The sequence below is a fragment of the Lolium rigidum genome, chromosome 1 (genome assembly GCF_022539505.1).
Source record: "Lolium rigidum isolate FL_2022 chromosome 1, APGP_CSIRO_Lrig_0.1, whole genome shotgun sequence".
Lineage (NCBI taxonomy): Eukaryota > Viridiplantae > Streptophyta > Magnoliopsida > Poales > Poaceae > Lolium > Lolium rigidum.
This window is the reverse complement of record NC_061508.1, coordinates 97,621,650-97,639,571: the sequence shown is the minus strand read 5'-3', so window position 1 is coordinate 97,639,571 and position 17,922 is coordinate 97,621,650. Positions and strand designations below refer to the sequence as shown.

The 17,922-nt window shown below is 42.9% G+C and overlaps 1 protein-coding gene across 1 annotated transcript; it reads right to left on the bottom strand.

Annotated features, from left to right (window-relative positions):
* Window positions 1-4,010: 4,010 nt before the first annotated feature.
* LOC124649430 (desmethyl-deoxy-podophyllotoxin synthase-like) lies at window positions 4,011-15,760 on the bottom strand. The gene is made up of 4 exons (XM_047189075.1): window positions 14,849-15,760; window positions 13,593-14,186; window positions 5,646-5,663; window positions 4,011-4,058 (listed from the first exon to the last, which is right to left on the bottom strand). The coding sequence occupies exons 1-4, from the start codon at window positions 15,755-15,757 to the stop codon at window positions 4,011-4,013; spliced, it is 1,569 nt and encodes a 522-aa protein (XP_047045031.1). The 5' UTR covers window positions 15,758-15,760.
* Between the last annotated feature and the right edge of the window lie 2,162 nt (window positions 15,761-17,922).

Sequence of the window (17,922 nt, the reverse complement as noted above, 5' to 3'; positions counted from 1 at the left end):
TTTGGTGATTGCATTATTTGTCACCCCTCTAACAATTATCAACTATCTTTAGCTGTCCTTTTCTTTTAGGGAATATAGTTTGGGATATAGTATTGGTATTTTGAAACGGCCTAAAAGTGGTATAATTTTGTTATAAACATGAGGCATACATATTTGCGGATTTCGGTGATTGCTATCAACTATCTTTAGCTGTCCTTTTCTTTTAGGGAATATAGTTTGGGATATAGTATTGGTATTTTGAAACGGCCTAAAAGTGGTATAATTTTGTTATAAACATGAGGCATACATATTTGCGGATTTCGGTGATTGCATTATTTGTCACCCCTCTAACAATTATCAACTATCTTTAGCTGTCCTTTTCTTTTAGAGAATATAGTTTGGGATATTGTATTGGTATTTTGAAGGGACCCTATTTTGAAAGGGATCCCATTTTGAAACGGCCTAAAAGTGGTATAATTTTGTTATAAACATGAGGCATACATATTTGCGGATTTCGGTGATTGCATTATTTGTCACCCCTCTAACAATTATCAACTATCTTTAGCTGTCCTTTTCTTTTAGGGAATATAGTTTGGGATATGGTATTGGTATTTTGAAACGGCCTAAAAGTTGTATAATTTTGGTATAAACACGAGGCATACATATTTGCGGATTTCGGTGATTGCATTATTTGTCACCCCTCTAACAATTATCAACTATCTTTAGCTTTCCTTTTCTTTTAGGGAATATCTTATATTTACTAATTGGAGACTCCCACGGAGCCATCACGTTAATCCTCCACAACTAAGAAAATTAACCATCCGATCTTCCCTTCACTAATATATAGCCATAGGATGAAAAAGAAAAGAGTCCTAGCATTCTATCCCACGTGCAGGCCTCCTTAATTAAGGACTTCTACCACACACGGGATGCAAACAAAACGTCTTCCTCGCAAACTCTCCACCGTTTCTGTCCTACCAAGGCACAAACGCGGTCATCAAGAGACCGGCAATGGCTGCTCCCCATCATCTCCTCGATTTCCCGATTCCACGGCACGCCTTCACCGGACTTCACCGGACGGCCGACATCATATGTTTCCTTTGTATCAGCATATAACACAGTGCATGTGTAGTCTCTGATCTGTACGTATGTCCACATATCCCTAACCCTAGATGGCACTGGGGTGGTCGGTGGTCTGGGCAGGTGGACATCGAGACCTGCCGCTCCGTGGAACCAGGTATGTCTTCGGCTGCAAAGCTGTACGTCTCCGACTGCCGTGTAGCCGTTCTGCATCAGACAAAATTACAAGAACGCATCATCAACAACAGCAGATTGGGGTTAATAAAGTTAGTTTCAGTGAGAAAAAAAATATTTCCCTCATGTGCAGATTTGAAGAGCTGACGTAGCATTGCACTTGAATATTGCAGATTTACTGAAATCGAGAGAAGCAGGTATTGCACTGGAATACTGCAGTTTACTGAAATTGAGAGAAGCATGCATGGGCCGGTGAAGAAGCTAAGACAGCTGCAAACTGCACTCTGACGATTAATGAAGTTAGTGTGAATGAGCAAAAGTTATCACTTCACGCGCGCATATTTGAAGAGCTCAGCAGAATACTCTAGATTCAATGGAGTTTTGTGTAAACAATGATTCCTAGATGCAGTTCGCCAGGAATCAGGTAATGAATATACCATCATTCATGGTCATAATTTTTGTCATTCGCTGTTATTTTTAAAACATAAATTCATAGAATAGGCATTCTGGGAATAACCGAATGAGTAGTTAAATGAAAGATTTTCAATTATATCACCATAGTTTTTTTTGGTTCATGGCATGTCTGTACATGTTAAGAATTAGTCGTTATTGAATGTAAGCACTTCAAGGAATTTAAGCTCACTCAGAACGTGTGTTAATCCACTAACAGATACTCCAGAGGACCAAAAGAAGACCACAGAATTTGCGGAGTGGATTCTGAAGATTGGCGATGGGTTAATAGGAATAAAGAAGATGAGGCCTGGGTAAATATACCTGAAGATTTACTTCAGCGGAAAGAAGGAAACCGATTGGAAATAATCATCAACACACCTATCCTAACTTATGGACAAACTACACAAAATACAGAGAAACGAGGTGGTACCTGAGGTAAATTCTTACATCATGAGTAGAATAGATGGAGAAGATGTAACTTTCCGAAGCTCTGAAACAGTGTGGAAATTAGCAATGCCAAATACAGAGATGAAGATTAGTTATACGCATACGAACATAATTCATGAATAGCTTGAAATTCTCTGAAACACCATGCCACATATTAAAGTAGTACTGACCTTTGAAGGCTATTTTGTTTCAGATTTCATCAGTGAAAGTGAACTTGCTGTTGCCATCCAAGTTGCAAGGCAGTTAGCAAGAACCTGAGCATAGTTCTGTGCGCCATCTTCGTCCGCGTCGTCGCCATGATTGTCAAGGGCGTCCGCAACATAAGCGGCGGGCACAACGTGGACTTCGTCCGTGGCAAAGTCAAATGGGGAGTCAAATCCGTAGCATCAACATCGAACTGGGCAGCGTGCAAAGCGGGTTTGCCACCCAGTGCGAAGTCGACGTGAGCTGCATCCGCAGGAGGTGGGTGATACTCCGTCTGTGTCCCACGGGTGGAGCAGCGGCATCGGCACCGGCACCAGCACCGGCACCGGCACCGGCGAGAGAGGTGGAAAGCTGGGCGAGCTAACGAATCCCAGTGAGCGCCGCCGCTGGAGATAGAGTTCCTGGGAGGGGCGCCAACGCGCAAGCCTGCATGACATGGAGGTAGAAAATGGCAACCGATAAGCATCCACGACCGTTCTGCATCTGCAAGTTGCTCCTCCTCGGATGTAACTGAGTTTTCTAAACTTGAATAAACAATGGATGTACATGAGTTATTTTCACAACTACTGATTAAGGGAGTCGCAAAGATTTAGTATCAACAAATTAACCAAAGACACCTCTGTACAAACTGAATAGTAATAATTACCTTGCATTTGTACAAGGTAGCATGTTATGGTATTAAGAAGGCACATGTGACAATGAATCAAAATGGCCGTTTGTGTTGAAGAGGAGGCAGTACCCAATATCAGTTTGTTTTGCAATGACGATAAACAAGAGTCAGGGATAGTCACTAAAGAATGTTGAACTCTATTTACCAAAGCAAGTCTTCACACACATGACCAACTCTATATATGTAACAGTATCACGTGTCACAAGCAGAGATGGACTCAAAGTTCTAATATCAGATGAAGAATCTCAAGAAAATAATTTAGCAAAAAATATTGTGTACAAGGAGATCCTTTAGTGCAAGAATCCTTAGATTTCTTATTTTACTCCTTCTAAAGTTCTCATAGATGGCTACATATAAACATGGTTCTATCAGATATTTTATTATATGCATAGAATAGTTCTTTGTTTGAATAACCTAAAAAGTGTTATTCTACTTATGATATAAGAATTAGACATTGCCCCACAATTTAAGGGAAAATACATGAAGCAAGGAGCGATGAGGTCTACAACTGACCAGTTGATTTGTATACTGCCCCTTCCCCGGCTACTGAATTATATAAATCCTTCAGTACTATTATTAACATCAGTATGTAATTGGAAAACAATTCTAAATTTGCTTCAAAATTGGCATTTCACTGCTTACCATGCTTCCATGAACTATATGTTCACATTTCTGCTAGAACAAAACAGTATGAACACCCTAACAACAAGTACCTTCAGCTTAAACCAACAATACATGCAAAAATACCTTGCAGGATAGAAGAGGGCCCAACGCCACATAGGGAGCTGAACAAACTGCTACATCGCCTCCACAATCCAATCTCAAGCGGACCAGATTCTGAATAGCCAGCTGCTCCTCCAAGACCGCTGCTCCGTGCCGGAGGTCCGACTCCTCTATAATCCTGCCACCCGACCTCCATGCAAACCGAGAATCGAGCTATGCTACTCCACCATGCCCGCTCGGATCCCTAACATCATCACTATCGCTGCCAGGATCAAAAGCCCTACCTACGGCGTACACCAAGTAGCATACCAGCATCTCGATCCAAAAACTGGAGCAATAAGATGCAAAATCAGAGCATAATAAATCTCAAATGGTGCGTATCTGGTGCTAAGGGCCGAAACTGCTGCTTCAATTTAATAAATAGAGAGAACAAAGGGGATTTGAAGACCAAGAGACAAAGAGTGTGAGTATATTCTGTATAAAAAGTTAGGCAGATGTAGACGACGACAAGTGAAGGCTAAAATGTACACCCAGACCCACACTCATAAAGAATTACGGTTGTCAAAGGATGTCTCACTATTTCAAAAACGTAAAAATAAAAATTTCCAACTCAACTAATGGTGGCTACTTAAACGTAGATTATATTTATAAATTTTCATATAAAAATCGAAAAATAATATCACCTACTATTCTCATACAACAAAAAATTAAAAAAATCTTAATAAACCCTGCAACCCAAATTAGTTGACACTAATAACATTTAAATGTATGAGAACTACATCAACAATACGGAGCCGGATTATCATAGTATTATAGTTGTCAAAAAATGGCTCACTATTTCACAAACGTAAAAAAAATATTCTAACTCAACTAATGGTGGCTACTTAAACGCAGATTATTTTTATAAATTTTATTTTTAAAATCTATAAATAATATCACCTATTGTTCTTATAAAAAAATAAAAATTTCTTAATAAACCCTGCAACCCAAATTAAATGACACTAATAACAATTAAATGTATGAGAACTACATCAATTATAGTATTAAATTACACATATATTTCAAATCAATATACTCTAAAAACAAAAATAATACAACTTATTTAAATAGCGAGCCCGTGCGATGCACGGGTTGATGACTAGTAGTTGGTAATTTCGGTGAATGCACACACTAACTTTGAAAACAACTACAAGTACATGTAACTGAATAATGGATTTGTAAGGTATCCCTTGTAACAACTTCTAGCGCCTGGTGAGCAATGATAAGAATCCGATCGTAATTATACAACAAAAAAAAACCAGCCATCAGGTTAGCTTGCTTCTTCAACTCGATCAGCTGCCTTAACTGCTTGTTCATTTTCTTCAGTTCTCCCTTCACTTCCACCAGTTCTGCATTGGGAGCATTAGGCATAATCGGAACGGCTCCTCTCTCCGCCGCATTCTCTACTGACAAGTCCCCCCTCCCAAATTGCGCCCCCAATAGCGCCAATTGATTCCTCGCAACCGAAGCCTCGAACGTACACATCGATCCACTCGAAATGCCTGCATTTCTTCAAGATCCGAAAACAACAACGTGAACCCTAAATCCCAAATTCGAGGGAATAACAACAAAATCGAGAGAAAACAGAGAAATTGGAGCGAGATCTAACCTTATCCCCCTCTCTATATGGCAAGCTCTCGCATGCAACGAACTCACGTCCACGGTTGCCGTTCTCGTCCGTCTTACGCGATCGACCGCTTCGGAGGCTCCCGGCGTGGGCAGTCAGGGCATCTTGTCAAAGGCACGGGTCCATACTGCGGCCATGAAGAACGGGAGGTCGAAGAGAAACTAGACATCACCCGCCTACCGGAGAAGGGCTGCCGCTGGCGGAGAAGAAGAACAATGGGGCGCGGAGAAAGAAAGGGGAAGCAATGGCACGGGCACGGGCGCGGGGCTGGCTCGGGCTCCCATTTTGCAACGGTCACCTGGGTAAGCTGTGGGTCCGGCGCGCTAACGTGGACAAGTTGTGGGTCCCACGATGATTTGGATAAGTGGAGACGTGTCCACTGCGGGGCACCAACAGCGGCCCCACTTGCCAGCACCAACCAACGTCAACTAAACGGGATTCCTTCCGTCCGAGCTCTTTCTGCGGGTTACAGACAAGGGCTTGGGGAAAACTGAGGAAAAACTAAGGAGCTGGGGAAAACTGAGTACAACTAAGGACCCGATGGCACGAAAATAGAAATCCCTTTAAACTAAAAAGAGTGAACCTACACACTAAAACTAGACTAGATACAAACTTAAGTAGATGAATCAAAGAAAAAACCAAAACGTCTTATATACATGCACGAAGGGAGTACATATGAACCAAGATAGGCAAGGTCATTAATATTGACCAGAGGGAGTACTAGATTTGCTGCCATATTGGGCAAAAACGAGGGTCAAAAGGCACAAATAATTGAAGAAAGACAGAAATGGAAGCTTCTCTAGATTTGATACTAATTTGGTGAAAAAAGACAAAGATAGAAAGAGGGGAAAAATATGCTCTTAAAAATGCCAATTTGGGCCGAGAGAAACAGAACCCATCTCCTGCTCACATACAACCAAACGCGGTCTCGTCCTATCCCACGCGGTCCCTTTCTACCAGCCCCACGCGACGCGGCCCCACACGTCAGCACGAAACGGTCAACTAAACGGGAATCCTCCCGTCCGAGCTCCTTCTGCGGGGTTCAGACAAGGGCTTGGGGAAAACTGAGGAAAAACTAAGGAGCTGGGGAAAACTGAGTAAAACTAAGGACCCAAGGGCACGGAAATAGAAATCCCTATGAAATATCACGTTTAGGATGAGTGGTGTTTTAGCTCTTGGATGCATATGCTTCCTTTATTTTTAGATGTATTTTTGATACATTTCAAAATGTCACAAAAATTCAAACGAAAAATCGCTTTACATCTTCACATGCGACATGCGCATAAAGGTTTTTCATAAAAAATTGACTTGTTATTTGGGCTGTGTAAAAAAGATAAATTATGGTGATAAAAATAAGGTTTTTTGTGAGATATGTTTTATCTTTTTACATCGATCACACAAAACATTGGCTTTTCTAATAGATGTGGACATGGCATTTACCCGCAAGAACAAGGCACTTAGGACCAAGATTGGTTGCTTGGACAGTAGACTTATTCCTGCAGACAGTGATGTGTTTATTAGGAGGGGGTTTTTAAAAATCCATTTTGAAGTAGAGCCAGTCCAAGGATCTCAGGAGGTCAACATGGTTGATGCTACTAATGGCACTGATGGTAATGATGGGAATGGTGATGCACACCATGATCAAGGGAATATTGATGGTGGGCATTCTATGGACATGGATCAAAAAGGGCATGAAACAGATGAAAATTCCAATAATAATGGAAATGATGATTCACATGTGCATAATGGAGTTGAAGGGATGCAAGAGAAAATACAGACCATAGATGCAATTCAGATCGGTACAATGAATATACAGCTTAATAATCCAGGTATTCCTCCTTTTAAATCAAATTCGGGAAAGAATGAGCTATTTTGTAGGTCTTTATCTCATGTTCATTTTACGTTGCTAAAAGACAGTTTTGCTGCTGATTTTCATGTAGATGATGGTGGCAATACATCTGCTACGGATTGTGGCTGGTCGGGCCTTGGGACGCGCGCTCAGCAGCTGCCACTGGGCGTTGCAGTGGAGCAGCAGAGTGGGCCAACTGGCGCCAATGGATAGCGCGGGCGGCAGGCATGCCAGCATGGGGAGCAGTGCAGCACTGCAGTTCTCCCATTCATTGTTGTCGAACAACAGCCTGGCCCACTTCTACCCGATGCTGGTGGCAGCGTCGACAAGTCGGCAGAACGGGCAACCACGGCGCACGTCGCAGCGAGCCAGGCGGGTGACAGCAGTCACGGGGGGGGGGGGGGACGCGGTCGGCTGCGATAGCTCCCCAGGCTGGATCCTCCGTGAAGGTTGCGTGCAAGCCAGCTGTGCCACGATGATCTCCAATGCTGCAGAAGATCCTACCTCGCAATGATCTCCTGGTGGCGCCAGTGTTGACTGGATGCGGCAATGATCGAGCAATGATGGCAATGATGAGCTGATGATTGGTGAATTTGGATCAAATCCGTTGGGATCTTCTGTGCACCAGGGTAGTGTACACATAGGTATGGTTACAGATTGTTTTAATTTAAATAAGGTTTTGAATTCATTTGAGCCGGAGGGGGCAACTATTTCATCAAGAATTGTATCTTATGAGAATTATACCGATGATGCAGGTGGTTGTTTTCAATGGCTGACTCGTTGGATCAACCAAAAGATGGAGCTCCGGGTTTTCTCAAAATGAATACTATGGATGGGGTGCATAGCATGGGTCTTCAAGGGATGGTGGGGGATGCCTAATCTGTGGAGATTAATGGTGAGTCTCCTTCCCATGTTTCCGATTCATCAAATAAAACAATACCCACGTTGTCTTTATCTTTATTGGAGAGTTCACCAATTACACCACCTCAACCAACTTTGGAGGATATTATCGCTTTTGGGGGGATTCCAAAGGCTTCCACCGAAGTCAGGTCTAGCGCCAGATTGGGAACCAGAGCAGATGTGGATATGACTCAGATGGAGAAGGCAATGAGGAACACACAGATGCATGGGGCTTCTTGTAGTCCAGGTAAATCTTCTGTTCCAAAAATTTTCTATTATTAATATCCTGGATGTTGAAATTAGTCATAGAGATGAGCGGTTAGGAGTATCGTTAGGTTTATCGGAGGGGGATATGGCTAAATCTATTAAGGGAATTAAATTGCTAGAGGAGGAACGAATTTTTACAATGTTGCAAAAAAATAAGAGTGCGCATATGAGTGAGGAAGAGGGCTTGTCTACACTTGTGATGTCAAAAGTTTCTACTCTTCGTGAGGATTTGGTAGAGGAGGACGATGCCCTGTTGGGGGTAGAGGATCCTGTTGAGACTCTTAAGCCGCCCGTGAGAGAAAGGAAAACAAGGCAGAAAAAAGTTTATGATACCAACAATATCCGTAAGAGTTCGAGGAAAAGAATTAAAAACCATTTTTCTTAATGCAGAATATTAAAGGTATAAATTGGAATCCGGGGGGGTTTGGGGATACTGCTAAGCATTTGTTTGTCAAAGAGGAAATTAGAGAGCATAAGTTAGATTTTATAGCCTTGTTGGAGACTGGGAGATCTAACTTCTCTATACCTTTTTTGAATCAACTTGCTGCGGGATATAATTTTGTTTGGTTTTGTCTACCACCACATGGTCGTTCTGGGGGTATTCTAGTGTGAATTAACTCAGATACGCTTCAGGTATTAAAGGTTAGCACGGGTGACTTTTGTGTCAAACTTCATGTTAAATGCAAGAGAGATGAATTTGAATGGGTTTTGGTGCCGGTCTATGGGGCTGCCCAAGATACGCACAAAGCTGAATTTTTGGCTGAATTGGTAAGAACTTGTGAATCCGAAACACTACCTATATTGATAGGGGTGATTTCAATATTATACCGAAAAGGGAAGAAAAAATTTGTCTTTAATGCAATTATTAAGCACTTAAATTTACGTGAAATATCACTTACGGGGAGACAATTTACGTGGGCGAGTCGTCGTGATGAACCTACATATGAGAAGCTTGATAGAGTGCTAGCATCCATCTCTTGGGAACAGAAATTTCCTTTAGTAACAGTTAGAGCTTTGACTAGAGCTGATTCAGATCATACTCCAATACTTATTGATTTAGGGGTGAAAGCACATCTGGGTAATAATTCAAAATTCTCTTTTGAGTTACATTGGTTGCGATAAGAGGTTTTTTTGATATGATAGTAAAGGAGTGGAAATCAGTTTTAGTGGGAGCGAATCCGATGGATACTTGGTTGAATAAATTGAGACATATAAGAAGATTTCTTAAGGGGTGGGAAAAAATCAAAGTGGAAAATATAAACAAGAAAAAGAGAGATTGCTACATATCATTGATCAGTTAGATTTGAAAGCGGAAACAAATCCATTGAGTTCAAATGAAAAAGAACAATTAAAGAAAGCAAATGAGAGCCTAAATAAACTAAGAAGGGATGAGGAGTCTAAATGGGCTCAAAGAGCGGAAGTCAAACATATTCAGGAGGGGGGCAATAATACGAGATACTTTCATTTGATAGCAAATGGTAAACACCGTAAGAAGAAAATTTTCCAATTGGAGCAACAAGAGCGAACTATTGTGGGGGAAGATAATCTGAAAATCTATATCACTGAATTCTATAAGAAATTATTTGGGACACCGGTGCCAAGTAATATATCTTTAATGGAGGAGGTGGTACATGATATTCCGCAAATTTCAGCGGAAGAAAATGAGATCTTGACAGCTCCTTTTACTGAAGAGGAGGTCTTTGAGGCAATCTCACAGATGGAGGTCAATAAAGCTCCTGGACCGGATGATTTTCTGGCGGAGTTTTATCAAAAGTTTTGGGAAGTAATAAAAGATGATTTGATGGATTTATTTGTTCAGTTTAGTAATGGGGAGTTTCCCTTATACAAGCTGAATTTTGGCGTTATAACACTTTTACCCAAAAAGGAGGATGCGGTACAAATACAACAATATAGACCTATTTGTTTATTAAATATATGTTTCAAAATATTTACTAAGGCTGGTACAAATAACATATTTGGGATTGCCCCAAGAGTTATAAAACCGACATAATCAGCCTTTATGCCCGGAAGAAATATTTTAGAAGGGGTGGTCATTTTACATGCAACAATTCATGAGCTTCATAATAAGAAAATTGATGGGGTGTTGTTTAAAATAGATTTTGAAAAGGCTTATGACAAAGTAAAATGGCCCTTTCTGCAACAAACCTTGAGAATGAAAGATTTTGCTGCAGAGTGGGGGAACATAGTCCAACAGTTTGTTCAAGGAGGGAGTGTCGGTGTTAAGGTAAATGATGATATTGGTCATTATTTCCAGACAAAAAAAAATATTGCGGCAAGGGGACCCTTTGTCTCCAATGTTGTTCAATATTGCAGTTGACATGCTTGCCATTTTAATTGAGAGAGCAAAAGAGGATGGTCAAATAGGAGGACTTATTCCCCATCTTGTTGAGGGTGGTCTTTCTAGGCTACAATATGCTGATGATACGATCCTTTTTTTTGGAACATGACCTCCAGAAAGCAGTTAATATGAAATTAATTATTTGTTTGTTTGAAGAATTATCAGGAGTTAAGATTAATTTTCATAAAAGTATTTTTTTCTCCTTTGGAAAGGCCAAGGAAGAGGAAGACCAGTACAGGCATATCTTTGGGTGTGACGCTGGAACACTTCCCTTTAGATACTTGGGTGTTTCTATCCATTACAGAAAACTTAGGAATTCTGATTGGTATCCGGTGGAAATCCGATATGAGAGTAAATTAGGATGTTGGAAAGGGAAATTATTATCCTATGGTGATAGGTTAGTTCTTATTAATTAAGTTCTAACTAGCTTACCTATGTTTATGTTGGCTTTCCTACAAATACCTGTTGGGGTAAGGAAACATCTGAACTACTATCGATCTTGGTTTTTTAGGCAATCTGGTGAGAATAAAGGAAAATATAGACTCACAAAGTGGAGTATCGTATGTCGACCCAAAGATCAAGGGGGTTTAGGTATTGAGGTTCTAGAAATTAAGAATAAATGCTTATTGAGTAAATGGCTCTTTAACTTAATGAATGAAGAAGGGGTGTGGCAAGAGTTGCTCAAAAATAAATACCTACGACAGATGACACTATCTGGGGTGCAGGCTAAGCCTACTGAGTCTTTCTTTTGGAAGGGATTGTTGGGAGTCAAGAGGGAGTTTTTTTTATAGAGGTTACTTCCAAGTGGGAAACGGGAGGAGTGCTCGTTTTTGGGAAGATGCTTGGTTAGGAAAAACATAGCTTGCTCACCAGTATCCGTCTTTGTATAATATTGTTCATCACAAGAATGTTACAGTTGCTCATGTGTTGGCACAAACCCCTCTGAACATTACTTTTCGTAGGGTGCTAAATGGTAATAAGTGGATTTCATGGTTACAATTATGTCGAAAATTGATCAGGGTAAATTTGAATGAAGATAATGATGTTTTAAGTGGGATTTGACATCTAATGGGTTGTTTACGGTTAAGTCTATGTATGAAGATCTTATGAATGACCATACCCCTTTTTTGAGAAAGTATCTCTGGAAGGTTAAAGTTTCCCTAAAGATAAAGATTTTTATGTGGTTTTTAAGCAACAAGGTTCTGTTAAATAATGATAATTTAGCAAAGAGGAACTGGAATGGATGTAAGAGATGTGTTTTTTGTGGGGAGCAGGAGACCATCCAACATCTTTTTATTGATTGCCCTTTAGCTAAACTTCTTTGGCGTACAGGTAATTTCACTTATGATCTTCCACCTCCATCAAATATTATTAATATGTTTGTTAATTGGTTAAATGGAGTAGATAGACAATCGAAAGCTTTTATCCGGATTGGGGTGTCGGCCTTATGTTGGTCTATATGGAGGGTCATAAATGATATTATCTTTAACAAGAAACATTTCTTTCACTTTTTGCAGGTTATCCATATGGTGGCACATTGGGTCCAGCTTTGGTCCCTCCTTTCGCCACAGGGACAGCGGGATGCCATGGCTTCTGGATGCACACGGCTCCAGATGATCGCTCAGGATATCTTGTGCCAGGCTGGCTGACGACATGCTAGGAGGCTAGTTTGATGTGTAGTCATACTATGTTCGCTGGTTGATTTTTGTATCAATACTTGGCGATGTGTGAGCTGTAAACCTTAAAGATCGTGATTTTTATTTAATAAAAGGCCGTGCGCATCATGATGATGCAGAAGCCGGGTATATCCCCATTTCGAAAAGAACAAAACTGTATCAGAAAAGCACATGACGCTAATTAACCTGGCTTCCATTCATTATTGTCTAGTCGATGTTGTAGATAACTGCGCTGCGTGACATTGTCCTCCCGCGCCTAAATATATATCCTGCAATTTATAATTTATTCGGTAGCTGTGTATGACAAGTGAGCCGAAGCACGAAATCAAGAAAACCAGATCGCTACAGCGTATACCTCCGAGGCCAACGGCCGGTACTTGCGTGCGCGAGCGAGGACTCACACATGCATCTACATCTGGAAGACCACCCGGCGGCGATCGGCGCCACGGCGGGACGGACTCATCTGGAAGACGACCCTTGATTAAAAGGCGATGTCAAACGACTCCCAGTTCCAATCAGGGTCAAACACGCTGGATAACGTCCGGTTTTTCCGGAGACGCGTGGTACGTGGGAGTGGGACGGGCCACGTACGTACTGGAGTTGGAAGACTTTTAGCACGGATGAACAATTTTTCTGCACATACCAAACATAAGTTACGGGTTTCTTCACGTACGAAGCATAGGGAGGCTGATCGACCAGGTTATTTTTACGTACACCCCGATCCGGTTTAACTGAAAAGAGACGAACGAAACGCTCGAGATCCAGTTTTAGCTAAGGAGAAGGACGAACCGGGGAGGAAGGTTTTTTTAACGTATCAAACATTAGTCCGGTTATTTTATGTACCAAACACCCCCTATTGTATTTTTTATTACTAAAGATAACAGAACATAGCGTTACAACACCATAATATTTCAAAATATAGATGGGCCTAAAAATTTCGAATAACCAAACCAACTTTATTGATTTACTAAATAAAGTACCGCATAATGAATAAACTGAAAAAAGCCAACAAAGGTCCATGAGAAAACATAAATGTAAAGCGCATTAATATGATCATGCGCTGGACTTGGACATGTGTCATCATACATTTGCCATGTAGAGATTCAAGTTTACTGGGTCGCTTCAGCTGCATGACTTTTAACCACGTATGGAATTGCTTTAAGTTTCAGGGCATGCTTTTTGCCCACAGCCAACCCAAATTTCTCGGACATGTCAATTGAAGCTCCATCAGGGAGCATCCAATCAAAGTGATATAGCAAGTTGGCTAGTATAACCTCCATGACTGATGAGCTGAACTGGATCCCAGGGCACTGGCGCCGTCCAGCCCCGAAGGGAGTGAAGTCAAAATGTGTTCCATAGTAATCTTTGTTGCTGTTCTCAAACCTCTCGGGTTTAAACTCTTCAGGATTTTCCCAGTACTTTGGATCTCTTGAAATTGCGAAGACATTAATGCATACGTTGGTGCCTTCAAGCAGGTCATAACCCATAATTTTGGAATCCTCCCTTGTGAGGCGGGGGAGTAGAGGGGCGGGTGGATGCATCCTCAGAGTCTCTTTGATAACCATGCGAATGAAGGGGATTTCAGCAAGGTCAAAATTGTTAATAACTGATCGACCTTCGCCTAGGACCTTACGGACCTCTAATTGTGCCCTTGACATAGCTTCGGGGTGGTTGACTAGCTCCGACATAGTCCACTCCAAAACAGATGATGTGGTATGGGTGGCAGCGCCAAATATGTCCTAGAGATGATGGTAGTGGCATACACCCATAATCAAATACAAGGAAGTAGAAAATATAAGTTTAAAGTGAACAAAAGCATAAATATATTCATGTATTTAACTATTTGTTTTGTTTTTTCTAGGAAGCCAACATTGAGGGAGTGGGAGAGGAAGTTACAACAAAAAGTCTTATAAGTCACAAAAGCATCTAAATAGGTCATTTTGATTTTATCTTTTTTCCTATTTCATCATATAGAAACATCTAGTCGAAAGCTAGAAGCTAAAGTCAAAAGTACCTACTTAGATGCTTTTGTGGCTTATAAGCCAAAAATGAAAAATAAAACCAGTAATAAGCCTAACCAAAGAGTCCCAATTGATGAATCTGGCAACTCTGTGTTTCGTGTGGAACCTAGGATGCAAAATTTTCTGCTATTCCATGCAGAGATTAAAAAATTAAGAGTTAATACATCTATCTAACCTTGAAGTGATCATGGCATCGCGACAAGGATTAACAATTACTCCAAACGTCCCATAATATAAGATGTTGTTACAATTAATGTATTTATATTGATTACAACAGTATCCTATTTACTAATGAGTACTACTATTATGGAAGCGAGGATCTAATTAACCACCATTGTCATGAGGAATTCACATTAGTAAATAGAAATAAAAATACTCACCGACAAGACAGCGCCTATAATCTCTGTGGTTAGAGTGAATGCCAGTGAGTCCTCCTCCTGCAACCTGAGCAGTACATCCAGCAGGTCCTCGTCGTCGGTGCTGCGGGCACTGTAGCTGGCAGATCGCACTGCCTTGCGCTCGTTGATAATGTCGGCCACCATGCCTTCGAGACGGCGACAGCTCCTCCTTACATGGCGCTCGCTGTTGCTGATCCAGCGAAGCAGCCACCAGGATGGGAACAGGTCGAGGAGGGCGAAGCCGCTAATAAGCTCCATGGTTTTGTCCAACTCGTGCAAGTACTCATCCTGCCGTGTGAACTTGCCGCCAAAAACCCCAACTGTGACCAGATGGTTGGTAAGTGAAGCTACCTTGTCGCTAACGTTGATGGTGGCATCATCCCTACTGGATTCAGTGATGAAGCGTAGGAGGTTTCCCAACTCCTTAGTCCGGATACCCTCCATGCGCTTCACCTGCTTGGCGCTGAGGAGCTCCACGGTGCAGACTTTGCGGACTTGGCGCCACCGCTCGCCGTAAGGGGCCAAGACGATGCCCTTTCCGCCACGGGTGGCGATTTCCATTGTCGGGCTGCTCGGCCGGCTCCCGAACAAGGGATCGTTTGTCTTGAGCACCAGCTCGGCCGCCTCGGCACTGGAGACAACGACTACGGGCACTTCCCCGAGCTTGATGGACATCACAGGCCCGTGACGGCGAGACAGCTCTCTAATCTTGTGGTGTGGGAGGGTGCTGATGAGGTGGTGGAGACTGCCGATGATCGGGAGAGTCCATGGCCCAGGAGGCTTCAGAGACTTTTCAGGTTTGGTGTTTCCGCCGGAGACGAAGAGCTTCAACAACCAAATGGCTAGTAGCGTTGACAGGACAACGAAACAAAAGGATAATGAAACCTCCATTGCGGGCAGTTTATTCGATTTGCCTTGTGTCGACCACTACCACACTACTAGCTCCTTTTATAGACTTGCTGTGAAGTATCTGCTGCATGGAGCGATGGCCTAAGAACCATAAGCCTGACACACCACACCAAAAGACTATAAAATTATCAAGTAGTGGCCTGCACCATGAGCTGGGCTAAGTTATGGTAGAGACACGTATAGTCCTGATGGCGATGCATTGAGAGATTAAAATATACAAATAAAATCCGAACTAAAAGATTTTTTAGGTACGGTACCAGATTTTTCAAACGCTGCAGATTCCCGCAAGACCAAATGGCGCACCGATTCGCAGCCAGCAGAGACCAGCTTCCATCGCGGTGAAGTTTGTACTCGCTGAAAATTTACGCGAGGTGATCGTACTTGGAGTACTTCAGGTTGGCAATAACCTATACTTGATCAGTAGTTTTCAAGACTCAAGACAGAACTGCCAATGTATAGAATAGTGGCATCCATCTTTATTGAAGATATAAACTAGATATATATATCTGGGATTGCCAGGATGAGCGATTCACATTGCGTTGAGACATGCAAAAGTGGCGCATATTAAAGGAGAACATTTGACGTGAACCATGTCTTTTATGTCAAACAGTCTACCGTAATTATTTGAAGACATCTCTTTCTATTCATATTATCTATAAGTATGAAACATTCCAAAATTTATAAAAGTCTCAGTAATTTACTTATTAATCATCGCACATATAATTTTTCCGATCAATTAACATATAAACAGTCTTTCGGAGTCTAAGGGGTATTTCAGATATTTTTCAATCAAACCTGCAGTTCACAATTGATACAACCAAACAACTTCCGGAAAATTCACAATTCCCAACTCACATCAGCTTTTCCACAGTTCACGTTTACACCAGCTTTATCAGAATCTACAGTTCAGCCAAACACACCCTAAGTTAGAACATCTGCATCGAGCTGACGCAAAAGAGACACTTCTGTTTGGGTCTGGCCACAAACACCAAAATCAGTTGAATGGGTCCATCTGTCCGTTTACGTCTAGGGCAACCCAGTGGCCCAAATTATTTTCTTTTGGCAACATTAGCATATGGTAAAGGTGATTACCATCCCCGCGAGCCCTGCTGCTCGCGAAAACTGGTTCCCGCGCAAGGTCTACCATCTCCCATGTGCAGCCACTCATTTGGCGGGCTTGGTCGCGCATTTCCCATGCGCGATATGTGTTCCCGCCCTACGGACCTATAAATGGGCGGTGACCCAACGACGAGGGCAAAGCCCTAGCTCAAAAACCCTAGAAGCAACCTAGAAGCCATGGCCGAGCACCACCGCACCTAGAGCCGCCTGTTCGAGATGGCGTGCGCCCGATATCCGAATGGCCTAGACTCCACTGACAATGCCACATGAGACACACGGGTCAGAAGAGACAGTTGCATACACCCGATAAGACTGAGCTACACGAGCTATATGTGGAGGGTATGGGGGAGGAAGGGGAGGCCGGAACGCAGGCGGCCATCGCCAAGGAGGAGGAACGAGTCTTCGCTGAGTTGGTACTCCGTGACCCGGCAGGGTCTGCCCCATCATGGCCAACACGGACGTGCACAGGAGGGAGGTCAAGCTCTCCGATGCGGGGCTGCAGCTGGGATAATCGCATCAGCCCTTCGCCACGTGGCAAGCGGCGCGACGCTGCCAACGCCCATCGACGCCGAGCATGTCGATCTCGATACCGACGACTATGACGCATTCGACGACTTCGGCGAAGGTGATTCCATGGGCGTGGCGGCCGAGGCGGTGCTCGCATCGTTCGAGAGTGTCCAGCGGGACGCCGACCACCTGAAGGCCAGGGCGTAGGCGACGCAAGTCCGCATGGACCATAGAGCAGTCAGGCAGGCGGCCGAGCTGTCGTCCCCGGTGGCGCATCACCACCCGGCGCATGAGGAGGTGGTGGTGGCGAGGCGGCGAGGGCAGCCGTGGGTGGACCGGGAGAGCTGTGAGATGGAGGATGTTACCGCGGCGATGGCCGAGGCGATGGAGGTTGTGCGATGGGACCAATCCCGCTATGATGTCTACATGGAGGCCACCATGCAGGCATAGAGGGCACATTGAGATGCCACTCTAGCGCATGGCTAGTGCATCACAGAGTCAAGGCGGATTCGAGACACCGC